Source organism: Octopus bimaculoides, chromosome 10, assembly GCF_046866305.1.
Source record: "Octopus bimaculoides isolate indiv1 chromosome 10, ASM4686630v1, whole genome shotgun sequence".
Lineage (NCBI taxonomy): Eukaryota > Metazoa > Mollusca > Cephalopoda > Octopoda > Octopodidae > Octopus > Octopus bimaculoides.
In genome coordinates, this window is record NC_142937.1 from 48,437,094 (window position 1) to 48,459,015 (window position 21,922).

The following is a 21,922-nucleotide window of genomic DNA, read 5'->3' on the forward strand; positions in this document are numbered from 1 at the left end:
AGTGTTCTCGTCGAGATTTTTCCTAGGAGGGAGAGGAAGGATATGCCATGGTAGTTCCCACAAATGCTGTAATCTTCATTCTTAAAGACTGTAACTATGAAAGCATTCTTTAGATTTGCAGGTACTATTTGGGTTTCCCATATTCTCAGGATGAGATTGAATAGCCTTTTCTTAAAGGCTGGCTACAATTTTGGATGAGCTCCAGAGGGATGTTGTTTGGACCAGGTGTCTTCCTTAGTTTCATGCTTTTGATGACATCTCTGAATTCTTGAAAAGATTTGACATCCATGGTTGAGAAAGATGTTCAAAGACTGTTGTAGGAAAATCTTTGCTGCAGTAGAACATCTACTTAGGAGAGTGCTGAAATGTTCTTTCCAGCAGTTCAGGATGCTTTGGCTGTCAGTGAAAATGTTGGAATCATCAGTAGTTTTCAAAGTAATCTAAAGGGTATTTTGGGTTGGGCTGTATAGTTCTTTGTTAAAGCTGTAGAAATTTCTGAGGTCCTTGCCATCAGAATATCTTCTAAGCTCAGAAGGCTCTTCTATCCACCATTTGTTCTGAAGCTCTCTGATCTAAGTTTAACATAACTGCTTGAGATCTTTGATGTATTTTTCTTCATGTTTGAGGTTGGTTCTTGTTCAAGCACGCCTTTTAGCAATAATGAAATTTCGAGAATTCTTTGTTGTTTTTGTTGAATCAATCTAGGCTCTTCTTTTTCACCTACACAAAAGCATAATTTATGAATATATGAGACTGTGTACATTCATACATGTGTATAAATGTACGATAAAGATTACCTTAGAACCATTTGAAAAGCTGCATTGAATCGCAACAAATGGAGGTTTAACCTATAAAGCGCTGGGATTTGCACTTACATAGCATGGACTGCTGAACACATTTTATGAAAATGAGACTACCATGCACACATAAAAAACAAAAAATAGTCAAAATATCTTCTTAGTATATAATGGGAGCAAGTTTTACATCATCATTAGTTGAACTATTAGTCCTCTTGCATTCTGGGGGGTATAGGAGCGTTTGAGTGATATTAGACCCCCAACAAAAGCCCATAAATTAAATGCATCTATCTGGGCCAAGATCGTGGCCTGGCGACCTGTGCCTGACAGTCACAATCATGGCTCATGTTTTATGTGTTAACATGATATAAAGCAAAAAACAAACAAAAAACAAAACTATGAATTGGGCCATCTGAACTACTATAACAGCCACTTGGTATAAGTTTCATAAGAGACATTGGTATCAGAGCTAAAATAAAAGTAAAAATGACTTAGAGTCTTATATGTCGGAAGCGACGGGAGAAAGTACAAGTCGAACAGTGTAGTCGACTTACCCCAACCCCTCTAAAATTGCTGGCATCGTACCAAAATTTGAAAGCATTATCTTAACATTAAAACAAATGCTTTATACATACATATGCTATACATATTAGCTATTTGGTGTAATGTTATAACTAATCAACACATTATTCGTATCTAACAATCTTGATGATGATTGACAATGTTATACGGAATTATGTTACAATAAATTTTACTAAAGATATAATCTGGGTGTAAAAATAAACACTTATAAACAAGTAGTTATGTGAATAATGCAAAAACATTGACATATTGTAAAAAAAAATTAGACAGTACTGAACTATATAAGCTTTATTATCAGTTTATTGTTGTTGACGATGATGATGACAGTTAAATATGCATTAAGATCATAGACTATTACCATTTAATTTAAAAATTTTGACTATTATTTAACAATAATAAAAAAAAGTTTGGGTAAATGTAACCAATTTCTAAAAATGTTAAATATTTGGTTGTATATGAAATTGAAAAATTACATAAGATTAGATGATGATGATGATGATTAGTCTCTTTCGATTGAAAAAGTTCAGCACAGTACATTTCCGGGAACGTGATACAAAAAATTTAATAACTTACAAAATTAAATTATTTTTTTTTATTAGAAATAATATCACAAAATAATTAAATGTCATTAAAGCATTGGATTATTTTTTAAAAAAATTCATTGTTTTATTAAACTATTTAATAGCTGGTACGGTAAAAATCGAAAAACGCCGTGGAAATGTATGTGTAAACCCCTAATTAGAATATGTATATAAAGCGACGAAGCAATCGGTTCAGTCAAATTGCAGCGGAGTAGAAGGTTGCGCCATTTTAGCTGAAGATGGCCTACGTAGAAGACTCCAATGCACCCTTAAGGGAATGTAAAAGGATCCAGTTCGGCATTTTAAGTCCAGATGAAATCGTAAGCTTGTTTGTTTACATATCATACATATGTATATATATATATATATATATTTTCCGTTTGAGAGATAAAGATAATAACCAATGGAAATTTTGGTATTGAGAGAAGTGATTGCGTATATCAATCCGTTGAAAAATTACTCCCTGTCATTATCAAACCCAAAATAAACGTTTTTATTGGATTTTGTTTTTCCGTACACATTTTAAATAGCATATATCGCAGTTATTTAAAAACTTTCTTCAAATATTTTAAAAATTAGTGTTTCCATAATGAAAATTTGAAAGTAATTTTTTTTTTTTGTGACTTCGTTGTTTCTGAAGTTCAATAGAATTAATCTTTGCTGTAAAGAATTTCTTTTTGAAACGTTACTTGTTCATTAAATATAAAACTGTATACCATTTAAAAGTGTGTGTCTGCTGAATGAAGCTTAATATTCAGCAAACAGTCCTCTATTGAAATGTTATCAAGTAATAATAGTAAATGTTAAGTGTCATTAGATAAAATTAATTTTTGATTTTCCACAACCTTTTTATATTTTTTGAGGAAATCTTGGTTATCTCTAGTATTTTCACATAATGTTATATAGCCCAAGTTCTTTACCGTTCTTTTTATTTACTCTTCCTTACTCCTGGTACTGTGTAAGTATATTCATGCGGAGTTTGAGAACAGCTCTTCTTCGAAGTCTCATATCTAAAGAGTATGGGAATTGTGGATAAAAATGGTGTGTGTGTGTGTATATATATATGTATACACACATACAAACTTTCCTTCATTCATGGGTATATAACGACCTCTGAAGTGAGTTTTTGCGGTGGAGGCGGCGGCATTTGCCCTACTAGAAGTAGCAGCTAAAATTCGCTCTGAAATCACATCCTATCGTCTTAAAAGAGAGGAAGATACATCGAATAATGCGGTCTTGGAAATTCGCTGTTCGAATAAGAGATAGAATGCTCACAAATTAAATATCTTGGATTTTAGGTCTGACCTGAGGCAGAACAATAATACCATATATCAGGAACCAAAGAAAGGACCTCTGTATTTAAGTAGTGCCGCAGCCTTTACGTCGTCGTTCGACTTGCTAGAGCTTAGCCATCAAATCCTACCTTATCGTCTTAAAGAAAAGGACACATGAGTTTATGTAGTTACGTATTACACGAAAAAACAATGGGTGGTCGACCAGGTGTTAACATCGAATGTACATGTTCTGTTCACCACCGATTGATGAAGAGTCGGAAGTAAAGCCATGCTGCAAGAAAAGTTGTCAAAATAAACTCTAGCAGTTCCGCATTACTTTCACGATTCATTTGAATATGATTTCTAACAGGTATGTACAATATTTACTGTACGGTGTGGGGGAAGGGACACAGTCGATTATATTGATCTCATGACTTCCTTTTATCGGCTCCGTGTGACTCAGCAGCAAAATTAACCTCTGACTCAGCCCGATTCAGAAGCAAAATTAACCTCGGCGGGATTTAAATCCAAATGTTTCATTGATGATGGTTCTACGTGATTGCTTGACATGTTAGAAATAACCGCTATATCTCCCTCGTTACGGCTGGTATACCTGAGGTCAGGAGTTTTCAACCATTTTCCATCTATGGACCCCATTGATTACTATTTTAGGCTAGCCTTCGTTTTGGGCTATCTTTTATTCTGGTGGACCCCCGTAGTCATTCGAAATTTAAAGACTAGTTTTATAGAAACTTCTTTCAAATTCCTATTTTATTTTCCATACATTAATTTGTGTAGGTTGAACTCTATAAAATATTAGAGAAAGAAAACTAGCTGTTTCTTGCAATACATACGTCTAAAAAAACTATTTTCAGGGGTTCTTAATACTATTGTGGATCCCCAATTTACTATTTTGTGGCATGGACCCCGGTTGAGAACCACTGCCTTAGGTCATTAGTGTGTCCGATCAAAGCCAACCCGGGCTAAAAGACTACATTAACCTCGTTGGATCATCGTCTGTAATATCATATCGAAAATATAAGGGGTGCGTTAACTGCAGTCCACTTGCATAATTTGTAACCAGTGGTATCCATAGTCGCCACAGAAAAAGTAGGGAATGTAATTAGATGTCATTAAATTTATGTAATAAACTCAGCTTAGATTGTACTTTTTCTTTCTCATCTATTCTTTCCCTAATATAATACATAAAACAATTGAGCACCTATAGTCAACAATTGTAAATAACCCATATTACGATCTCGAGTGGTAGTTAAGAGTCAGTGCTTGGTCCACATTTATGGTGTTAAACTAATAAGAAACGTTTTTGCTGGTCTGTTGCAAGTGTTTATCTTGATGATCTGATGATCACTTCTGACAGTTACATGAACTGATAGTAGATAGAATAAACAATTTTTTCCAAAGAACATTGAAATTACCTTCAACCCCTAGATTTGCACTACGTATTCATTCGGTCTGGTGGTCTCCACAACACACTTGGTGCTCTCGTTTAATTTACTTTATTTTACTTGAGAATCAATCGCTTCATAAAGCACTATATAAAACGTTGTGGGCCTTTACGACTTCTACTAAGTCAAATGACTTGCTAGAAATTGCAGCCAAATCTCTGAAAGCATACTTAAAAAGACATTTTGGATAAAGTTGTCACTCAATACACCATCAGAAACTGACAGTTGCTTGATGATGATGAACTTGGCACTAACATTAGTAATAAAACGTCGTGTTGAATCCTCTTTTTTTTTAACATAACGGCGATACTTTAAACGAAACTTGTTTCAAACATTACAGCTTGGCTATGTAAACCTTTATCTTTGTTATTTACAACTTCATGGCTGCTGTCGGGTGAACTGTAGCCAAGTCGAGTTGTCCTTGACAACAGGAAAATTTTAGTATAGGAATTTTTGTTACTTTATATTAGAATTTTTGATTTTCTAACTTGGTTTATTCCATAAGTATTCCTTACAGCCTTCTCTACATCCCACATAAACAAACTCACAGCACCAAATTTCCCAAGTGCTGCAGCAGTTCAATGAAAAAAAACAAAAAAACCGACAACATTTTGAAGAAAAATTGCTTACCCCTTCAAACTGGATAGTTTTTACTCTACATCACAATTCCTGTAAAACTAACATGCAAACTATAGCCGTTTTGCTGCCTTGTTGCAAAGACCTTTGCTAGCTCCGTGGACTTATCTTTTTTTCCATTTCTCAGACATGATGGTTTTGTATATAGTATTCTCATCAGGGAAAGCCTCCACATTCTCTACCTATTTTGCATGTAACTGCACACACTAGCTAAATCGCTACTTTTGGGTTATCTCCCCACTAAAAAATTGAGTTTATGTGGTGACGAGAGATTGGATTAAAAGATTCTTTTGATTCAATACTTCAATACATTGTTGACGTTTGACCTCTTCAATAGGCATGGTATGATTTGTGATAAAAATGTTATCAGATTCAATAAGATGTTTAATTTTTTCAGTTTTCATGCTTTTTGTTTTAACCAAAAAGTACCACTAAGGTAATCTCCCAAGTGTTCCATCACCATAACTGGGACAGTGCTTCTAGCTACACAGATATCCTAAATTTCTTCCACTGAACTTCCCAACACTTAAACCTTTGACCCACAAATGTGATGTTTCTCTTTTCTATCATTACTGTAATAGTCTCCTGAGAGATGGCTTGTCACATACTACCTTCTTCACTCAGCTACTTTGGACTCACCTGCCTTATCTCTTCTTGTCACCTATATTGTGTTTATCCCTACAGATTCCATAGTAACCACTACATCCAGTCCTTACTTGTCACGATATTATTCTTGGAATTTTTTGCTCCAGATGTTATTTTTCTTAGAGTTATTGACCAGCAGTTGGTTATTTTTCTTAGTTATTGACCTGCAGTTGGTTATTTTTCGTACAGTTGTTGACATATTGCATATTTTTCTTACAATTGTTGACAGGTAGTTTTTGATGTACTTTGTGTTGATCTCATTAGACCACAACTCCCACCCTCAAAGGACTGCTGTAATCTAACATTTTCTACAATCTAATAATTACACCTCTACCACCTCTTATTAACAATTCTTGTGGAAATCCCTCAGATGCTCAGCATACACAAAATTGAACAGATTGTCTTAAAAGTACTCCAGTTCTACAAAGCCAAAATATGCTTTTAGTAATTGTATGTCTTTATATGCCAGTCAGGTGGCACTGTCATCAGCCATGAATTGTAGTTGTGGCTGATGACAGTACTGCCTAACTGGAACCTGCGCCGGTGGCATGTAAAATGCATCATTGGAGTTTGGCTGATGCCACTGCTGGTGGCATGTAACAAGTACCATTCAAGCATGGCTGATGTCAGTGCTGCCTGACTGGCTCCTGTGTCAGTGGCATGTGAAAGCACCCACTACACATCAGTCGTTGGTGTTAGGAAGGGCATCCAGCTGTAGAAACCTTGCCAAATCAGATTGGAGCCTGGTACAGCTTCCTGGCTTGCTAGTTCTTAGTTGAACCATCCAACCCATGCAGGCATGGAAAGCGAACGTTAAACGATGATGATGGTGATATATATATATTTATATATAGTTCAAATTTAGAGAAGAAAAGATGACAGGTGTATTAGTTTAACGCTTGGGAAGAATATATATATAATAGGACAGCAAACTAATCACATTCACCATTTCAGGAAGAAAAAAAAAAAGCAAACAAAAATTTAGTTTGGTGGATGCTTACTCTTTAACATCCAACCAGTGATCTTTATGTATTAATACAATGACCACTGTAAAAGCTTCTGCTTTTCTAAGGTTACCAGCTTTTATAATAACTCCAGATATCCTACATTGCTGTATTATTCAGAAGCTTTCTTTCTGTAATTCGTATCCTCTTTAACTCCTTAACATCTAATTTTTCTATTCTTTTTTATAAGAGAAATAAATAAAAATCTTAATATTTAAAATATAATGTAAATAATTTTATTAATATTATAACATTTCAGCGACGTATGTCGGTCACAGAAGGGGGTATTAAATACCCGGAAACAATGGAAGCTGGTCGTCCAAAACTTGGTGGCCTCATGGACCCTCGACAAGGGACCACTGACAGACTGTCCCGATGCCAAACTTGTGCTGGCAACATGACTGAGTGTCCTGGACATTTTGGCCACGTTGAATTGGCAAAACCTGTTTATCATATTGGCTTTTTGGTGAAGACCATTAAAATAATCCGATGTGTCTGCTTCTTCTGTTCAAAACTCTTGATGGACTCGGTATGTATTTTTATAATTTTAATTTTTACTTGTCTGTGATTTTTCTTGTGAAATATTACCAAAGTCACTGTAAGTTTCATAGTTATTTAAAACAGTTTATATTTCATGGAAAAACAATTTAATTTTTTATAAAGATGTATGTGAAGCATGAATATTGTAACTTCATATTTCATGTTTTTAAAAATATGGTTCCATACCTATGGAATAGATAAATATAATTTTTTAAAGCAAGTGATTATAAGATTATGATGCTTGACTGTATTTGAAGTTCAGCTATGTACCTAGGCATATCATTATTACACTTAACTTAAACTTGCACATCTGCAAAAATAATAAGAATAAAATCACTTGTTCTGTCAAAATGCAATTAAGATTTTCTTGATCTGTGCTACCATGCATATAAAAACAATTAAATGTGTATTGCTATTGGAAATGTTTAAGTAATTAAGATTAATATTAATTGATTTGTAATGTTACATACAAAACATTGTTGATCAATGGATGTGTAGATAGCATTTAGTGTGAATTCATAAAATTTATAGCTTTTAAATTGCAACAAAATTAGAAATTTTAAAATATTAACATTTATGTCCAAAGATGTAATGTTTATATCCTTTGAATTATTTTTTAACATTTCATCCTTTAGGAGACTTAAAAATTCAATTGCCATGTAAATGTCTTTGTAAACCAGAATGCTAATTGATTGAAGATTAACGATTATAATTTTTTTTTTTTTCCTTAGCAAAACCCTAAAATCAAAGATATTGTGAACAAGTCAAAAGGTTACCCACGTAAACGTCTTGCTCACGTGTATGATCTCTGCAAAGGAAAGCGTATTTGTGAAGGTGGAGATGAAATGGATGTTAGCAAGAATGAAAGTGAAATGGAACAAATGAAAAAAGTAAGTATATTATATTTACAGTCAAAATGTTTGTTGAATTAATTTTGTAATCATCATTATTAACAAGCTGGGTTGATCAATATTTTCCTCCATCTACCACTTTTTTTTTTGTCCTTTATATCTATCAGTAAGTCCTAAATTTCATAAACCACATTCGATGATTTAAAAAGTTCAAAACTAACTGGCTAAAATAGCATATCTCAAATATCAAATGAAACTTTTAATTTGTTACTTCAAATAAATATCAGCTTCAAATGGCCCAAATCATTGATACTTGAAAAAAAAAAAAGAAATCCAAGTATCAGGGGAACTGCTTAGTCTCTCTCATTCTCAATATCATCCCTTACCATCTTATTTTCTGCTCAACACCCTCATTCTTCTCCATTATTTTATTTTACACTCTCTCACTCTACCAATTTTATTCCCTACTACTTATGTTCATCTCCTATTTCCACCCCTATATACCTCTGACATCCCTGGCACTGTGCATCTCTCACACGCTACACACACTCAACATCACCTGTGTTGCCACCTACCACCTTGCTATCCCAATCCTATTTCCTCTGCTTATTCTCCTCCAAACTGGTATTCACTATTGGTTACATCTCTATTCATATTCCCCATTCACTGTATTCCCTATTTTCCCTGAATTCTTTTATAGGGTCATGGTGGATGTGGTCGTTTCCAACCTAAAATACGTCGGATGGGTTTGGATTTGATAGCAGAGTGGAAGCAAGTGAATGAAGATTCACAGGAGAAGAAAATTACCCTAACAGCTGAACGAGTTTTGGAAATATTTAAAAGAATATCGGATGAAGAATGCCACATTATTGGAATGGATCCCAAATATTCTCGCCCAGACTGGATGATAGTTACTGTATTACCTGTGCCTCCCCTGCCCATGAGGCCAGCTGTCGTTATGTATGGTTCTGCCAGAAATCAGGTTAGGAAGTACCATCTTATTAATAACTTGGATTATCTCAGTCATAGCAAGTGTTCAAATAAACTTTATAGATATTTTCATTATAAGTGAAATTGTTTTTTGTGTGTATATTTTCAGTATAGAAACACTGCACAATTTATTTTGCTGTAAATTCACTGTTTTGTCTTTATTAATTCCTAAAAATAGATGCTGTATATTTGAGAAATGTTTAGGACAAAATTTATGAATACATATGCAGGCATGGCCACATGGAGACAGGGTTCACTTGTGTGGCAATTTAGCAAGTGTCTTCTACTGTAGCTTTGGGTTGATCAATTCCTTTTGTGTGCAGTTGGTTGATGGAAGCACATTGTGTGTGTATTTATGTTCTATATTTGTGAAAAAATGGTGATTGTTGACATTCCCTGCTAACAAATTATCTGGTAGCTTTATAAGATAAATTGTGTAAATGATCTATTAATTTAAAAAAAAAAAAAAATAATAATGACAAGAAGAGCATCAACTGTGAAAACAATTCCTGAATATGTATTTGTCCAACTCATGCCAGCATGAGGAAAAGCTAATGAACAACTGAAAATGCATATATGATACTAAATTTAATATTTGATGAATTAATCGACAATAGAAATCTAAATATGAATTCTACAAGACAAGAATAATATGGAAATGACAACTGGGATTGTGTAAACTACATGACAACTCTGTCTAGGATCTTGTGAACATTTTTTTCTTTTTCGTATATAAATGTTTTTCTGTCAAGCATTTGTATTCATTTAAATTTTGAATTTTAGGATGACTTAACACACAAATTGGCAGATATTGTCAAAGCAAACAACCAGCTTCGTAAAAACGAACAAAATGGAGCTGCTGCTCATATTATAGCAGAAGACACCAAAATGTTGCAGTATCATGTGGCAACATTAGTAGATAATGAACTGCCAGGTTTACCTCGGGTAGGTATATTTAGCTTATTTCTTTTGTTTCTTAATTGTTCTGATGTTTTAGAAGTATTAAATATCTTTTTGCAGGAAAAAGTTTTCCAAGAATGACATTTCAGGGGAAATTAATTACTGAAATGAATTTTGTTATTTTACTAGTTTAGGGCAGTGGGTTGACTAACTTGTCAAACAAAATGCCTTGCAATATTTAGTTATGGCCCTTTAAGCTTTGAGTTCAAATCCCACAAAGTCAGTTTTACCTGTTGCTCTTCTAAGGGTTAATAAAATTAAATTCTAGTCAAATACTTGGTTATTCCCTCCCAACAAAATTTCTGGCCTTCTGCTTGTGTTAAAAATAATTATTTATTAATTTAATATTATGCTTGTCCAACCTATGCCTGCATGGAATATGGATATTAAGTGATGTGTTATCTTATAAGTAGTGTAAGTTTATCTTCACAATTTCTATTGTATGTGTATGAAATATAGTTCAAATGATATTGAAACATTTCTTATGCATTGGTATTGATTACTATGAGATATGTGTTTTGTTTTCAGAGGAAATTTAAAACTAAATGTTGTTCATGGGCGTTTAAGATGCTGAATTGTGGGTTATAAATTCAAACATTGGTTTATATTAAGCATAATTCCTTATCTGCTTAGTTTCTCACACAGAAATTTGTCATTCCTATTTCACAATTGGCTCCCCAACTGTAAAACACATCTTATGTAAATTTTGTAAAATTGCAGAACTGTTCAACTGAGGTAGCATGGTAAGATAGTTTTGGTAATTGAATAAATTTGGTTCTATAATAGATTTTTGTATTTTAATTCCAGGCTGTACAAAAATCTGGCCGCCCATTAAAATCCATAAAACAACGCTTGAAAGGAAAAGAGGGCCGCGTTCGTGGCAACTTGATGGGAAAGCGTGTAGACTTTTCAGCTCGTACTGTTATCACACCTGACCCCAATCTACGGATTGATCAAGTTGGAGTCCCGAGAAGTATTGCACAAAATTTAACCTTCCCAGAAATTGTCACACCATTCAATATTGACAGGCAAGTGAAGCATTTATTTCCTCTCAAGCATGCACCTGAGTTATATGATTTTATTTTAATGTTTTTAAAATAAGACATGTTTGGTTGTATTTTAGCAATTCATTTAAAATTTCGGTTACATGTCTGTTTTGAGAGTTTGGACTTGAAATTCATATTAATAAATACATTCTATGTAATCCATATGTTAATAATCAAATAATTGGATGATAACATTTTGATAATTGTTTTGAAATTGAAAATATAATTAAAGCTAATTTTGGGTCAAAATGTGTTCAAGTAAAGTAGTTTGTAAAAGAATAAATTCTTTTATTCTTTTACTTGTTTGTCATTTGACTGTGGCCATGCTGGAGCTCTACCTTTAGTTGAATAAATCTACCCCAGAACTTATTCTTTGTAAGCCTAGTACTTATATTGACCTTTTTGCCAAACTGCTAGGTTACGTTGTCATAAACACACCAACATTGGCTGTCAAGCAATAGTGGGTGGGTGGGACACACGCATGCACACACACACACACACACACACACACACATGATGGGCTTCTTTGAGTTTCTGTCTACCAAATTCACTCACAAGGCTTTGGTCAGCCCAAGGCTATAGTAGAAGAGCCCAAGGTGCCATGAAGTGGGACTGAACCTGGAACCATGTGGTTGGGAAGTAAGCTTCTTACCACAGAGCCACTCCTGCTTTTTTTTTTTTTATTAAAAAAATTTTCTTACAAAGAGGTCTCTTAAGATGTGAACAATATTGGGACATATAATTTTCAATTTTGGGACGGATATAATTTTTAAATTAGTTTTTCTTTTTCTGTTAAAAATACTTCAGTTTATCATTTAACAAAATGGGTTTGTACTGGAGATGAAAAGAAAGTGTGGTATATATAGTTTTTAAAATGTTCATATTTTCAGAATGCATGATTTGGTCAATCGAGGTGCCAATCAATACCCTGGTGCTAAATATATTATCAGAGACAATGGTGAAAGAATTGATCTACGATACCATCCTAAAGCTTCAGATCTCCATTTACAAATTGGTTACAAGGTATGATAAATTTTTTTCTTTCCTTGAGGTCACATATTCCTTCTGCAGCAAAACTATTATTTTGTTATTGTTGCAGTTAATGATATATTTTTTATTGATTTTATTAAGGTTGAGAGACACATGCAGACCAATGACGTTGTCATCTTTAATCGACAACCAACACTTCACAAAATGAGTATGATGTGTCACAGAGTAAAAGTTCTACCTTGGTCTACATTTAGATTAAATTTAAGGTAAACTTGAATTTAATTATTTCTATTGTATTTCTGATATGCATACTTCAAAAATGATATTATTATTGAATTAAATTGACAATATTATGTTATTACCATTGAAGACAAAATTTATAGAACACTTGTTAGTTCAAACCAAAAGATTTGGTTTAAGTAAAAAGGAGTTCAGTTGCCAGGAAGACTTGTAGCTTTGTAACTAATTAAAATCTTCATTAAATTTCCTTATGGAAATTCAGTTGATTTGTAAAATGGGAAGGTAGATTTTGTACGTCTTATATTTCATGTTTATGTCTTATATTTCAGTGTAACAACCCCTTACAATGCTGATTTTGATGGTGATGAAATGAATCTTCACTTGCCTCAATCTTTGGAGACAAAAGCAGAAATTTACAACCTGGCTGCTGTACCTCGTATGATTCTCACTCCTCAAGCCAACCGGCCTGTCATGGGTATTGTACAGGACACACTTGCAGCTGTCAGGAAAATGACAAAACGGGATGTCTTTTTAACCAGAGTAAATACGTTTGTCTTCTTTTTATTAAAATTTGTTTTTTGCTTTCGTGTCATCTTTTTTCTGAAAGTAAAGATTTTAAAATCCTTTCCTCTTATTCTTTCAGGCTCAGATGATGAACTTACTCATGTACCTTCCACGATGGGATGGGCGCATGCCTCCTCCTGCTATTTTCAAACCCAAACCACTGTGGACTGGAAAACAGCTCTTTTCTCTGATCATCCCAGGACGTGTTAATTGTATCCGTTCACACAGCACTCACCCTGATTCTGAAGATGAAGGACCTTACAAATGGATATCTCCAGGAGACACAAAAGTTAGTTTTTGCTTGTCTGTTTAGAAGATAGCGAACGGTTTTACTTAACCCAATAATTTTGTTGTGTAGTTCAGGAAAAGACGATATTCATAATCTGTTGAGTCTGTCATTATGCTGTAGCACCAGGTGGCAAGTGTTATGCATGATATTTATACAGTTAATATTATTGATGATCTGGATGTTTCTGAAAGACAACAGTAATCAGTATTTTAGTTTGTTTCAGCATTTGCCTTAGTCTACTCGGATATGTTGTAGCCATTTTCTTGAATTTGCTCGTCACAGTGGTTGCATCATCCCAATGTGTTTAGATAAGCAGTAACACCGAGCTTTTGAAGAATGTCAACATGCATATCTAAATCATGGTTTTATTTTTTTCATGCAAGTTTAGAGTTTATGATGCAGTCTACAAATTTGAAGTTGTAGCTGCTCTTGTAGAAAAGATAAGTGGATGCGGTACAGTTTTGAGACTCTGTAGGAATGTCAGTCAATCATGAATGTAGCTGAGGAATCGTACTACTTTAGGCAAGGTTTAGTGCCAGAATTTAACTTTTTTGCTACTACATTTCTAACTAAAATACACCTGTTATGTGCTTCAGTTAAATTCTAAAATAATCATGAATTTAGACTGGTTTCATAAAAAAACGCTTTTTATTATTGACTTTATCTTTGGAACTCAATTTAACAAAAGATTCTTAATCAAATCTGTTACATAATTTTTGTCGCAGAGTTAATTTTATTACAGGTAAATAGGGGTAGATTCAATGAAATGTAAAATTAAAATTTTGTTTAAACATCACCATAGAAAATGAGTTATTAGCTAATATTCAGTTGGGTATGCAACAAAATTTTAATATAGAAAAATTGTGTACATTACTGAATTATCTATCCATTTATAATTCGGGGTTGCTTTCTTATACCCATAATAATGTTGATAGCAAAAATTGCTTAGATTTCCTCTTGGTTTATTGTTCTGCAAAATGATTCATTCCCACAATTGCTTCAACCAAATTAAAAGGAAAAAATTAAAAAGAAAAAGTCTAACGATTTTGTTTCCTTGGAAAGGCTCTTCCTAGGTCCAGTCTCTTCCCGCCCCCCCAAAAAAAATCACTAAGAAAAAAGTTACTCCATTCAAGTACAAATTCATGTCCTTTATTTGCTGTTGGAACTGTTGTTGGAATTGTTGGTTTCACTTTTAGGAATCGAAATGGTCAGTTCATAATCACATATGTAGTTTTTATGTTTGTTATATACTTTGCTATATTTCTCCATGTCTTTTGAAAAGCCTTTGAATTTTGATTCGCTGCTTGACTACATGAAACTGGTATCCATTTTTTGTCAGTAAAAAATTGATGTTGCTAAAAAAATCTCTGAAAATTAAAGAGCTCATATCAAGTCAAACAATGTCAGACACTGTAACACAATTGTTTACGTTGTGAAATCATGTGTTTTCACAAATGTACAAATGTGATTTGTGCTGAAATTCTCATTTAAATATGTATATGTTACCTTGGTTAATTCTGGGCAGGTTGGTAACATGAGCCAAAAAAAAATCCTCTGGGGCTTTCAAATAGGTTGGAAATGAAAGGGTTAAGTATTTCTTGACCTTGAAATTAAATCCTACTATAATTTAGAAACTAAATTTAAGTTGTTTTCATTTTGTGTAGTTTGTGAATTTTTTGCCTTGTAAGAAACTTTAAGTAATTGTTTTCAATAATATCAATGTGGTGTCTTTGAAATGGTAACCTAATGTAAAGGATTTAGAACAACAGTTTTTGAAGCAAGTCAAGCTTGTATAGTTTAAAAAGTTTGCTTGGCAACCATATAGTTTCAAGTTTAGTCCCACTGACCAGCACCTTCATAGCCCCAAGCTGACCAATTTCTTGTGAATGGATTTGGCAGACAGAAATTTGTGTGTTATCTTGACAACACATAATTATAAATGAACATCACCATTGTATAAATGATGCTATTTGTAATCTTTTGTGAAAACCTGTCTAGATATTGTGCTGTCTTTATTTAATGGAGAAATATTAACTTGCTTGGAAATAGATGAATGTTGATGACAGGAAGAGCAATCTTACCATAGAAAATCTACTCCTAATGAATTTCATCTAACCCAGGCTTTTAAATAGTAAATTTATGATTATTTCCATGTCACCCGTGACAGTAAAAATGTTAGTCATTTAAATTTTGTACTACTGTATTATTTTAATCTTATTTACAATTATAATAATGAAGAGTGATTCAAAGTAAGTAAGTTTTAATGTTTGACTGCTGCCATGCTGGAGCACCACCTTTAGTCGAACAAATTGACCTCAGAACTTATTCTTTGTAAGACTAGTACTCAATCTGTTGGTTTCTTGCTGAACTGCTACGTTACAGGACGTAAACACATCAACATTGGTTGTCAAGCGATGATGTGGGGGACGGACACACGCACACACATACACACACAAATATACACATGTATATGACGGACTTCTTTCAATATCCATCTACCAAATCCACTCTTATAGTGGCTATAGTGGAAGACACTTGCCCAAGGTACCATGCAGTAGGACTGAACCCAGGACTATGTAGTTGGGAAGCAAGCTTCTTATCACACAGCCATTCTTACACCTGTCTTAAGTACATTTGATAAATTAATACTTACTATATAACCTGTGGCAGTTAAAATTGTTTTCAAATTATAAAATTGTTTTCAAATTATATTTATTATAGGTTCTTATTGAAGATGGTGAACTGCTGTCTGGTATTTTGTGCAAAAAGACTCTTGGTACATCTGCTGGTTCTTTGGTTCATATTGTCTTCTTGGAGTTAGGGTATGAATGTGCTGGCCTACTGTATGGTGATATTCAAACTGTTGTGAATAACTGGCTTCTTCTAGAGGGACATAGCATTGGTATTGGAGATACCATTGCTGATCCATCAACATATCGTGCAATCCAGGACACCATTCTAAGGGCTAAGGTGAGTAGTGTGTTCCTCTGTTTCTATGCTGTATGTTTCATATTGAAGGTTTTGTACAAATTGTTTTAATATTGGCATCTGAGAACAGTAAATGATTTGATCAGGATTGTTTCTGATGCAGAGAGAACTGTAACCCATCAGCATATCAGATAAGTTGATAGCTTGGTGCAGTGCTATGTCCCTGGCAGAGGCATTCAGTTCTCAATACCCAGTACACTCAGCTATAATTACATAACAGAAGTACAGCTTCTTTGAAGGAAAATATTTTCATTCAACTGCCTTTTTTGCATAGCTACCTATTTACAACTTATCTTTCAAAGGAGGTAAATGCCATAAAGAGTGAGGAAAGATTTCAAGTTGAGTTTAATCAATAAATTTATGACTAGATAATGTGTATGTTGATTGAACTGCAAGAAGTTGATGGAACTATAGTTAGAATTAAAATTTATGTAGATATGAAATTTTATTACACTCTCATCACTTTCCACCTCCTTGCTCTCCTCTATTCCTCAGATCCTCTTTCTGACGAGTGTCTCCAATTAATGTAGGTCATTTCCAGTGTGAAACTTTGATGAAATCTTGTGATCACATAAATGTTTGTGCTGATATTAGATTTAGATAGATCTAAGTGATATCTGATACAAATGACAAAAGATTGATATAAAATGCTGAGGATTTCAAATTATCTTTTGTCACTGTTTACTTGATTTTTAAAAATAGTTTTATTTACATTTTTTTTTAGTTAAAGATAGTCTGATTTTGATACTTTAAACGATGCTTACTGTAATAGTTACATAACATTAAAATAATATGGGAATATTGTTAATTGCTTGTAAATTTGTTTATTCTTTTTAAAAGAGTGAAGTGAAAGAAGTAATTCAGAAAGCCCACAATGATGAATTGGAACCAAGTCCTGGTAATACCTTGAGACAGACTTTTGAAAATCAGGTAATGTTTAATATTTTCTTGTGAGAATTAATGTATAGTATTGTAATATTAAATGTACTAAGTTGCTGACATTAAACATTTTTATTTCAATTTTGTACTTATTTTGCTTGCACTGAATTGCTTTTAAATATAAAATGCTTCATATTGAAGCTGAATTTTCATTTAATCTTGTTGAAAATGTGTTAAATATGTATGTTTCAGGTGAATCGTATTTTAAATGATGCCAGAGACAAGACAGGTAGTGCTGCTCAGCGCTCATTGTCAGAATACAACAACTTCAAAGCTATGGTTGTAGCTGGTTCGAAAGGATCAAAAATTAATATTTCACAGGTCAGTTGCTATTACAATGTTTTTCTGTCTATTTTCATCAAATATATTAGTACTCTGAGTTTATGTTGTATGTTATATAAAATACATTGCATCTATCTTCTTACTACATACACTCTTAAGTTGTTGTTCTATACAGTACTTTGTTTTTGTTATGCAGGTTATTGCTTGTGTAGGCCAACAGAACGTTGATGGCAAAAGGATTCCTTTTGGATTCCGACATAGAACTTTACCCCACTTCATCAAAGACGATTACGGCCCAGAATCAAGGGGTTTTGTAGAGAACTCCTATCTGGCTGGCTTGACTCCTTCAGAATTTTTCTTTCATGCCATGGGAGGTCGTGAAGGTCTTATTGATACAGCTGTGAAAACAGCTGAGACTGGTAGGTGTTTTGTATTATACCACTCAATCTCCATGTTTTAATAGTTTCAATGTTATAATGGTTCATATGTTGATAGGTACTGATGCTTTGGATGCTTATTGATGTTGGTTTCTCTTTCATAGTATTGTTACAATCTTATGTACAAGCTGACTTCAATTAGAACTTTCAACTTGCTTGCTCTAATATCGAGTGCTTAAAATTTTATCAGAAATAACTTTTTACAAATTTTCTCTTGTAATTTGGAAATACAACTTACTATTATTCCTGGATACATTCTGACTTAAAGTCATAATGTTTCAAAGTAATAAAGCTTCATTGTGTTGCAGTTGCTGAAATTGTATGTTAGTCATACATAGGAGAGAATATTGACAAAGAATACCATAGTAAATTAATGTTATGAAGGTTGCTTAGTTTTTTTCAACATTACATTATTTTGTTTTGTGATAGGGTATATTCAGAGACGTCTGATAAAAGCTATGGAAAGTGTAATGGTAAAATATGATGGAACAGTCCGAAACCAGGTAGAGCAACTTATTCAGTTACGTTATGGTGAAGATGGTTTGGATGCCTGCTGTGTAGAGTTTCAGCAGATGCCTACTTTGAAACCCTCCAATATTGCCTTTGAGAAGAAATTCAAATTTGATGCTTCCAATGAGCGGTAAGTGTTGTTAATGGTAATGTCGATAATGGAAAATATTTCAAATCTTTGTACTGTTGAATATAGGTGTTTATTAGTATACAGACTAATCTATCTTAGTATTGAACAAGTCTTATTGAAAGAAATAGTGAGGATCATTATCTTTAATATTTTTCTTGCTGGCATGTATTAATGGGTGTGCTGTATAGTACCTCCAATCTCATTCTTTCTGTCATTTCATCTTTGGTGTTGTAGCATACTAAGATTTGACCTCATCACTTATTGAGTCTTCCATTATCTAATCTCATCAATTAATATCACAAGTTTGAGCCCAATAGCACTCTACATTTTTGCATGTTGAAACTACATAATCATCATCATCATTGTTTAACGTCCGCCTTCCATGCTGGCATGGGTTGACCCAACTAATTATATTTGATTTCTCTCCTCTTGCTGCTGATTTTCTATATTTACTGCCTCCTGTATTAAACAGTTTACTTTTTGTGTGGAGAGAGAATTGTTTCTTCATAATTTTTGCTAACACTAATTTGATCATTTAGATGGTTAACTGTCTCAGTAGTTTATAAATTTTCAATTACTGCTAACTACTGTACATCTACCACATATTAACTACCACCTCTCTGTTAGTTTGTTAGAGATCACATTAAATATTTTGTCTGCTTATCTAAGATTTTTAAAAGGCAACTATAAGATTGTGCCTTTAAAAAAAACAATAACAAGGAAAGAAAAACTAGTTAATGCAGAAATATGCATTGGCATTTTACATTATTTGTTATTTCCACAATAGATTGAAGGTTATGTCCCATTTTTAAAATTCCAGCTGGTAATCAAAGATAATTTTTTTCTATTTGCAGTAATATGAAGAAATGTTTGACTGAAGAAACAATGAAGAGTTTGATGAGTGATCCACATTCTATTGCTGAACTTGAACGAGAGTGGGAACAACTTACTTCTGACAGAAATATCTTGCGAACCATTTTTGACAAAGGAGACAACAAAGTAATACAATTTTACTGATTTCACTTTACAATGTAGAATTTATTTCCTTTTGAGTTGAAAGATTCATTGCAATAAGATGATTGTTTTGTAGACTTTTCTCTAGGGTGAAGAAGTATATTTACACTAAAGTTTAGTTGATTTGATCTCCAATTATTATTAAGTGTCTTACTCCTGAATATGTACATTGATTCTGGCTGGGTTTGAATCCAACCTCAATCAGTTTACATATTCAAGAATAAGACCCTTGTTAATGTTTGAAGAGCAAATGATCGATATTGTAAACATATTATTTAACAAACAAAAAAAATGAAGGTAATAGTTCATTTTAATGACATTAATTTTAGAGCTTTTTCACATTTGATTGGATTGACTTTTATTAATGTTTAATCATAATTACAAATTTTTGAGCTATGCAATTATTAAGTAGTTATAAATTTGACTCCAGTAAAAAATTGTGTGTTGCAGTAATGTTTTAGTTTAAAAGATTATCTTCTAAAGATAAATAAATTGTGCTTCAGTATTATCTTTGGTGGTGGTTGGACTTACCTCCATATATCTAGCTTTCATAATTTTTTTAAAACAAAATTACGGATTTTCTTTTCCAAAGGTTGTTCTTCCTTGTAATTTACAAAGACTGATTTGGAATGCACAGAAAATCTTTCGGATTGATAAAAGAAAACCATCTGATCTTCATCCTCTGAAAGTTGTTGAAGGTAATAATGTCTTAATCTTTTAGGTTTATTTTAAGGTGACAGGGTTGACTTTGCTTTACATCCTTTCAGGGTTGATAAAATAAGTAGCAGTTGAGCACTGAGGTTGTTGTAATTGACTTATCCCTGTCCTTGAAATTGCTAGCTTTGTGCCAAAATTTGAAACCAATATTTTAGGTTTATTTTCCTAGCATTAATTATTGTTTTGTATGTGTCAGAATTGCACTATTATGTAACAAATCAGAATAAAATTATTTAGATTTCCATCCTTTGTCATTTCATTCTTTAACCATGTCACTAAAAAACATGAAGTAATAGGTAAGCACCTGATTAGCAAGACTATAATGCGGTTTCAACCGATTTGTCAAACTATTACAAAGTAAGCTGAAAATTCTCTAACATGAACATGTTGCATTCCATTTCCTTTTAAAATATAAAGCTTTTGTGCATTATGCATATAGATCAATGTTATCTATTTATATTTAAATTCTGTAGCAGATCTCTGTTTACATACCACTCGTCTCAGAATCAAATATATAGAGCTTCCAAGATTAATATAATTAAGTGAAAATATCACTTTTAAGATTTGTGGTTTTCATTTATGAAATAACAAAACTATAATGTGGTAGATATAGTTACTTGCCAATAAAGATTGAACTTGCTCTGCATACAGTATTGAGATATTGGTTTTTTTTTTCCATCACAGGTGTTCGTCAGTTGTGCAAGAAGCTGTGCATTGTGGCAGGCGAGGACCGATTGAGTGTAATTGCTAATGAGAATGCAACCCTTTTGATGAAATGCTTAATCCGATCAACATTGTGTGCAAAACGGGTGGCTGAAGAATACAGGCTTTCTACAGAAGCTTTTGAATGGCTCTTGGGTGAAATTGAAACTCGCTTTCAACAGGCTCAGGTAAGACATTTGATTTTACAGCTTTTTCATTATTAAAAAAAAAACAACGTAAGCTAAAGTTATGGTTGGATTGACATTAGTTAAGAAAATAAAGTTTGAGTTTCTTTTGTATTTAGCTTTTAACATTTAAATTACTCAGTCAAATGTAATGCTATTTATTCACAATGTTTTGAATTAACCCTTTCGTTACCATATTTCTAACCAAATTACACCCCTTATGTGTTTCAGTTAATTTCTAACATAATCATAAATTTAGGCTGGTTTCATTAAACAACTCTAACTTTTTTATTTATTAACATATTAATGTGATTTTTGGAAGATAATTTAACGAAAGGTTCTCAACCAATTCTATACCAAAATTTTTGTCACAAAGTGACTTTAATTACAGGTAAATTACAGGTAAATTCAACATAATATAAAATTATTAAAATTTTTGTTCAAACACCGCTATAGAAAATGGGTTATTAGCTAATATTCAATTGGGTATACAACAAAATATTATTATAGAAGAGTTGTGCACTTTACTGGATTTATTACTGTCTCTTTTGCCAGTATAAAAT

At 33.0% G+C, this 21,922-nt stretch overlaps 1 protein-coding gene across 1 annotated transcript in view; it reads left to right on the plus strand.

Moving 5' to 3' along the window:
* Nucleotides 1–2,158: 2,158 nt before the first annotated feature.
* LOC106878530 (DNA-directed RNA polymerase II subunit RPB1) overlaps nucleotides 2,159–21,922 on the plus strand; it is a 32,470-nt gene continuing 12,706 nt past the window's right edge. Inside the window, exons 1-18 of the mRNA XM_014927764.3 lie at nucleotides 2,159–2,280; nucleotides 7,245–7,514; nucleotides 8,257–8,415; nucleotides 9,077–9,358; nucleotides 10,150–10,311; nucleotides 11,134–11,354; nucleotides 12,263–12,395; nucleotides 12,504–12,628; nucleotides 12,932–13,142; nucleotides 13,246–13,455; nucleotides 16,177–16,425; nucleotides 17,284–17,373; nucleotides 17,575–17,703; nucleotides 17,861–18,083; nucleotides 18,531–18,741; nucleotides 19,596–19,740; nucleotides 20,348–20,453; nucleotides 21,157–21,362. Coding sequence (XP_014783250.1) covers nucleotides 2,200–2,280; nucleotides 7,245–7,514; nucleotides 8,257–8,415; nucleotides 9,077–9,358; nucleotides 10,150–10,311; nucleotides 11,134–11,354; nucleotides 12,263–12,395; nucleotides 12,504–12,628; nucleotides 12,932–13,142; nucleotides 13,246–13,455; nucleotides 16,177–16,425; nucleotides 17,284–17,373; nucleotides 17,575–17,703; nucleotides 17,861–18,083; nucleotides 18,531–18,741; nucleotides 19,596–19,740; nucleotides 20,348–20,453; nucleotides 21,157–21,362 — 3,213 coding nt within the window. The 5' untranslated portion in view covers nucleotides 2,159–2,199. The remainder of the gene's footprint in view (nucleotides 2,281–7,244; nucleotides 7,515–8,256; nucleotides 8,416–9,076; nucleotides 9,359–10,149; nucleotides 10,312–11,133; nucleotides 11,355–12,262; nucleotides 12,396–12,503; nucleotides 12,629–12,931; nucleotides 13,143–13,245; nucleotides 13,456–16,176; nucleotides 16,426–17,283; nucleotides 17,374–17,574; nucleotides 17,704–17,860; nucleotides 18,084–18,530; nucleotides 18,742–19,595; nucleotides 19,741–20,347; nucleotides 20,454–21,156; nucleotides 21,363–21,922) is intronic.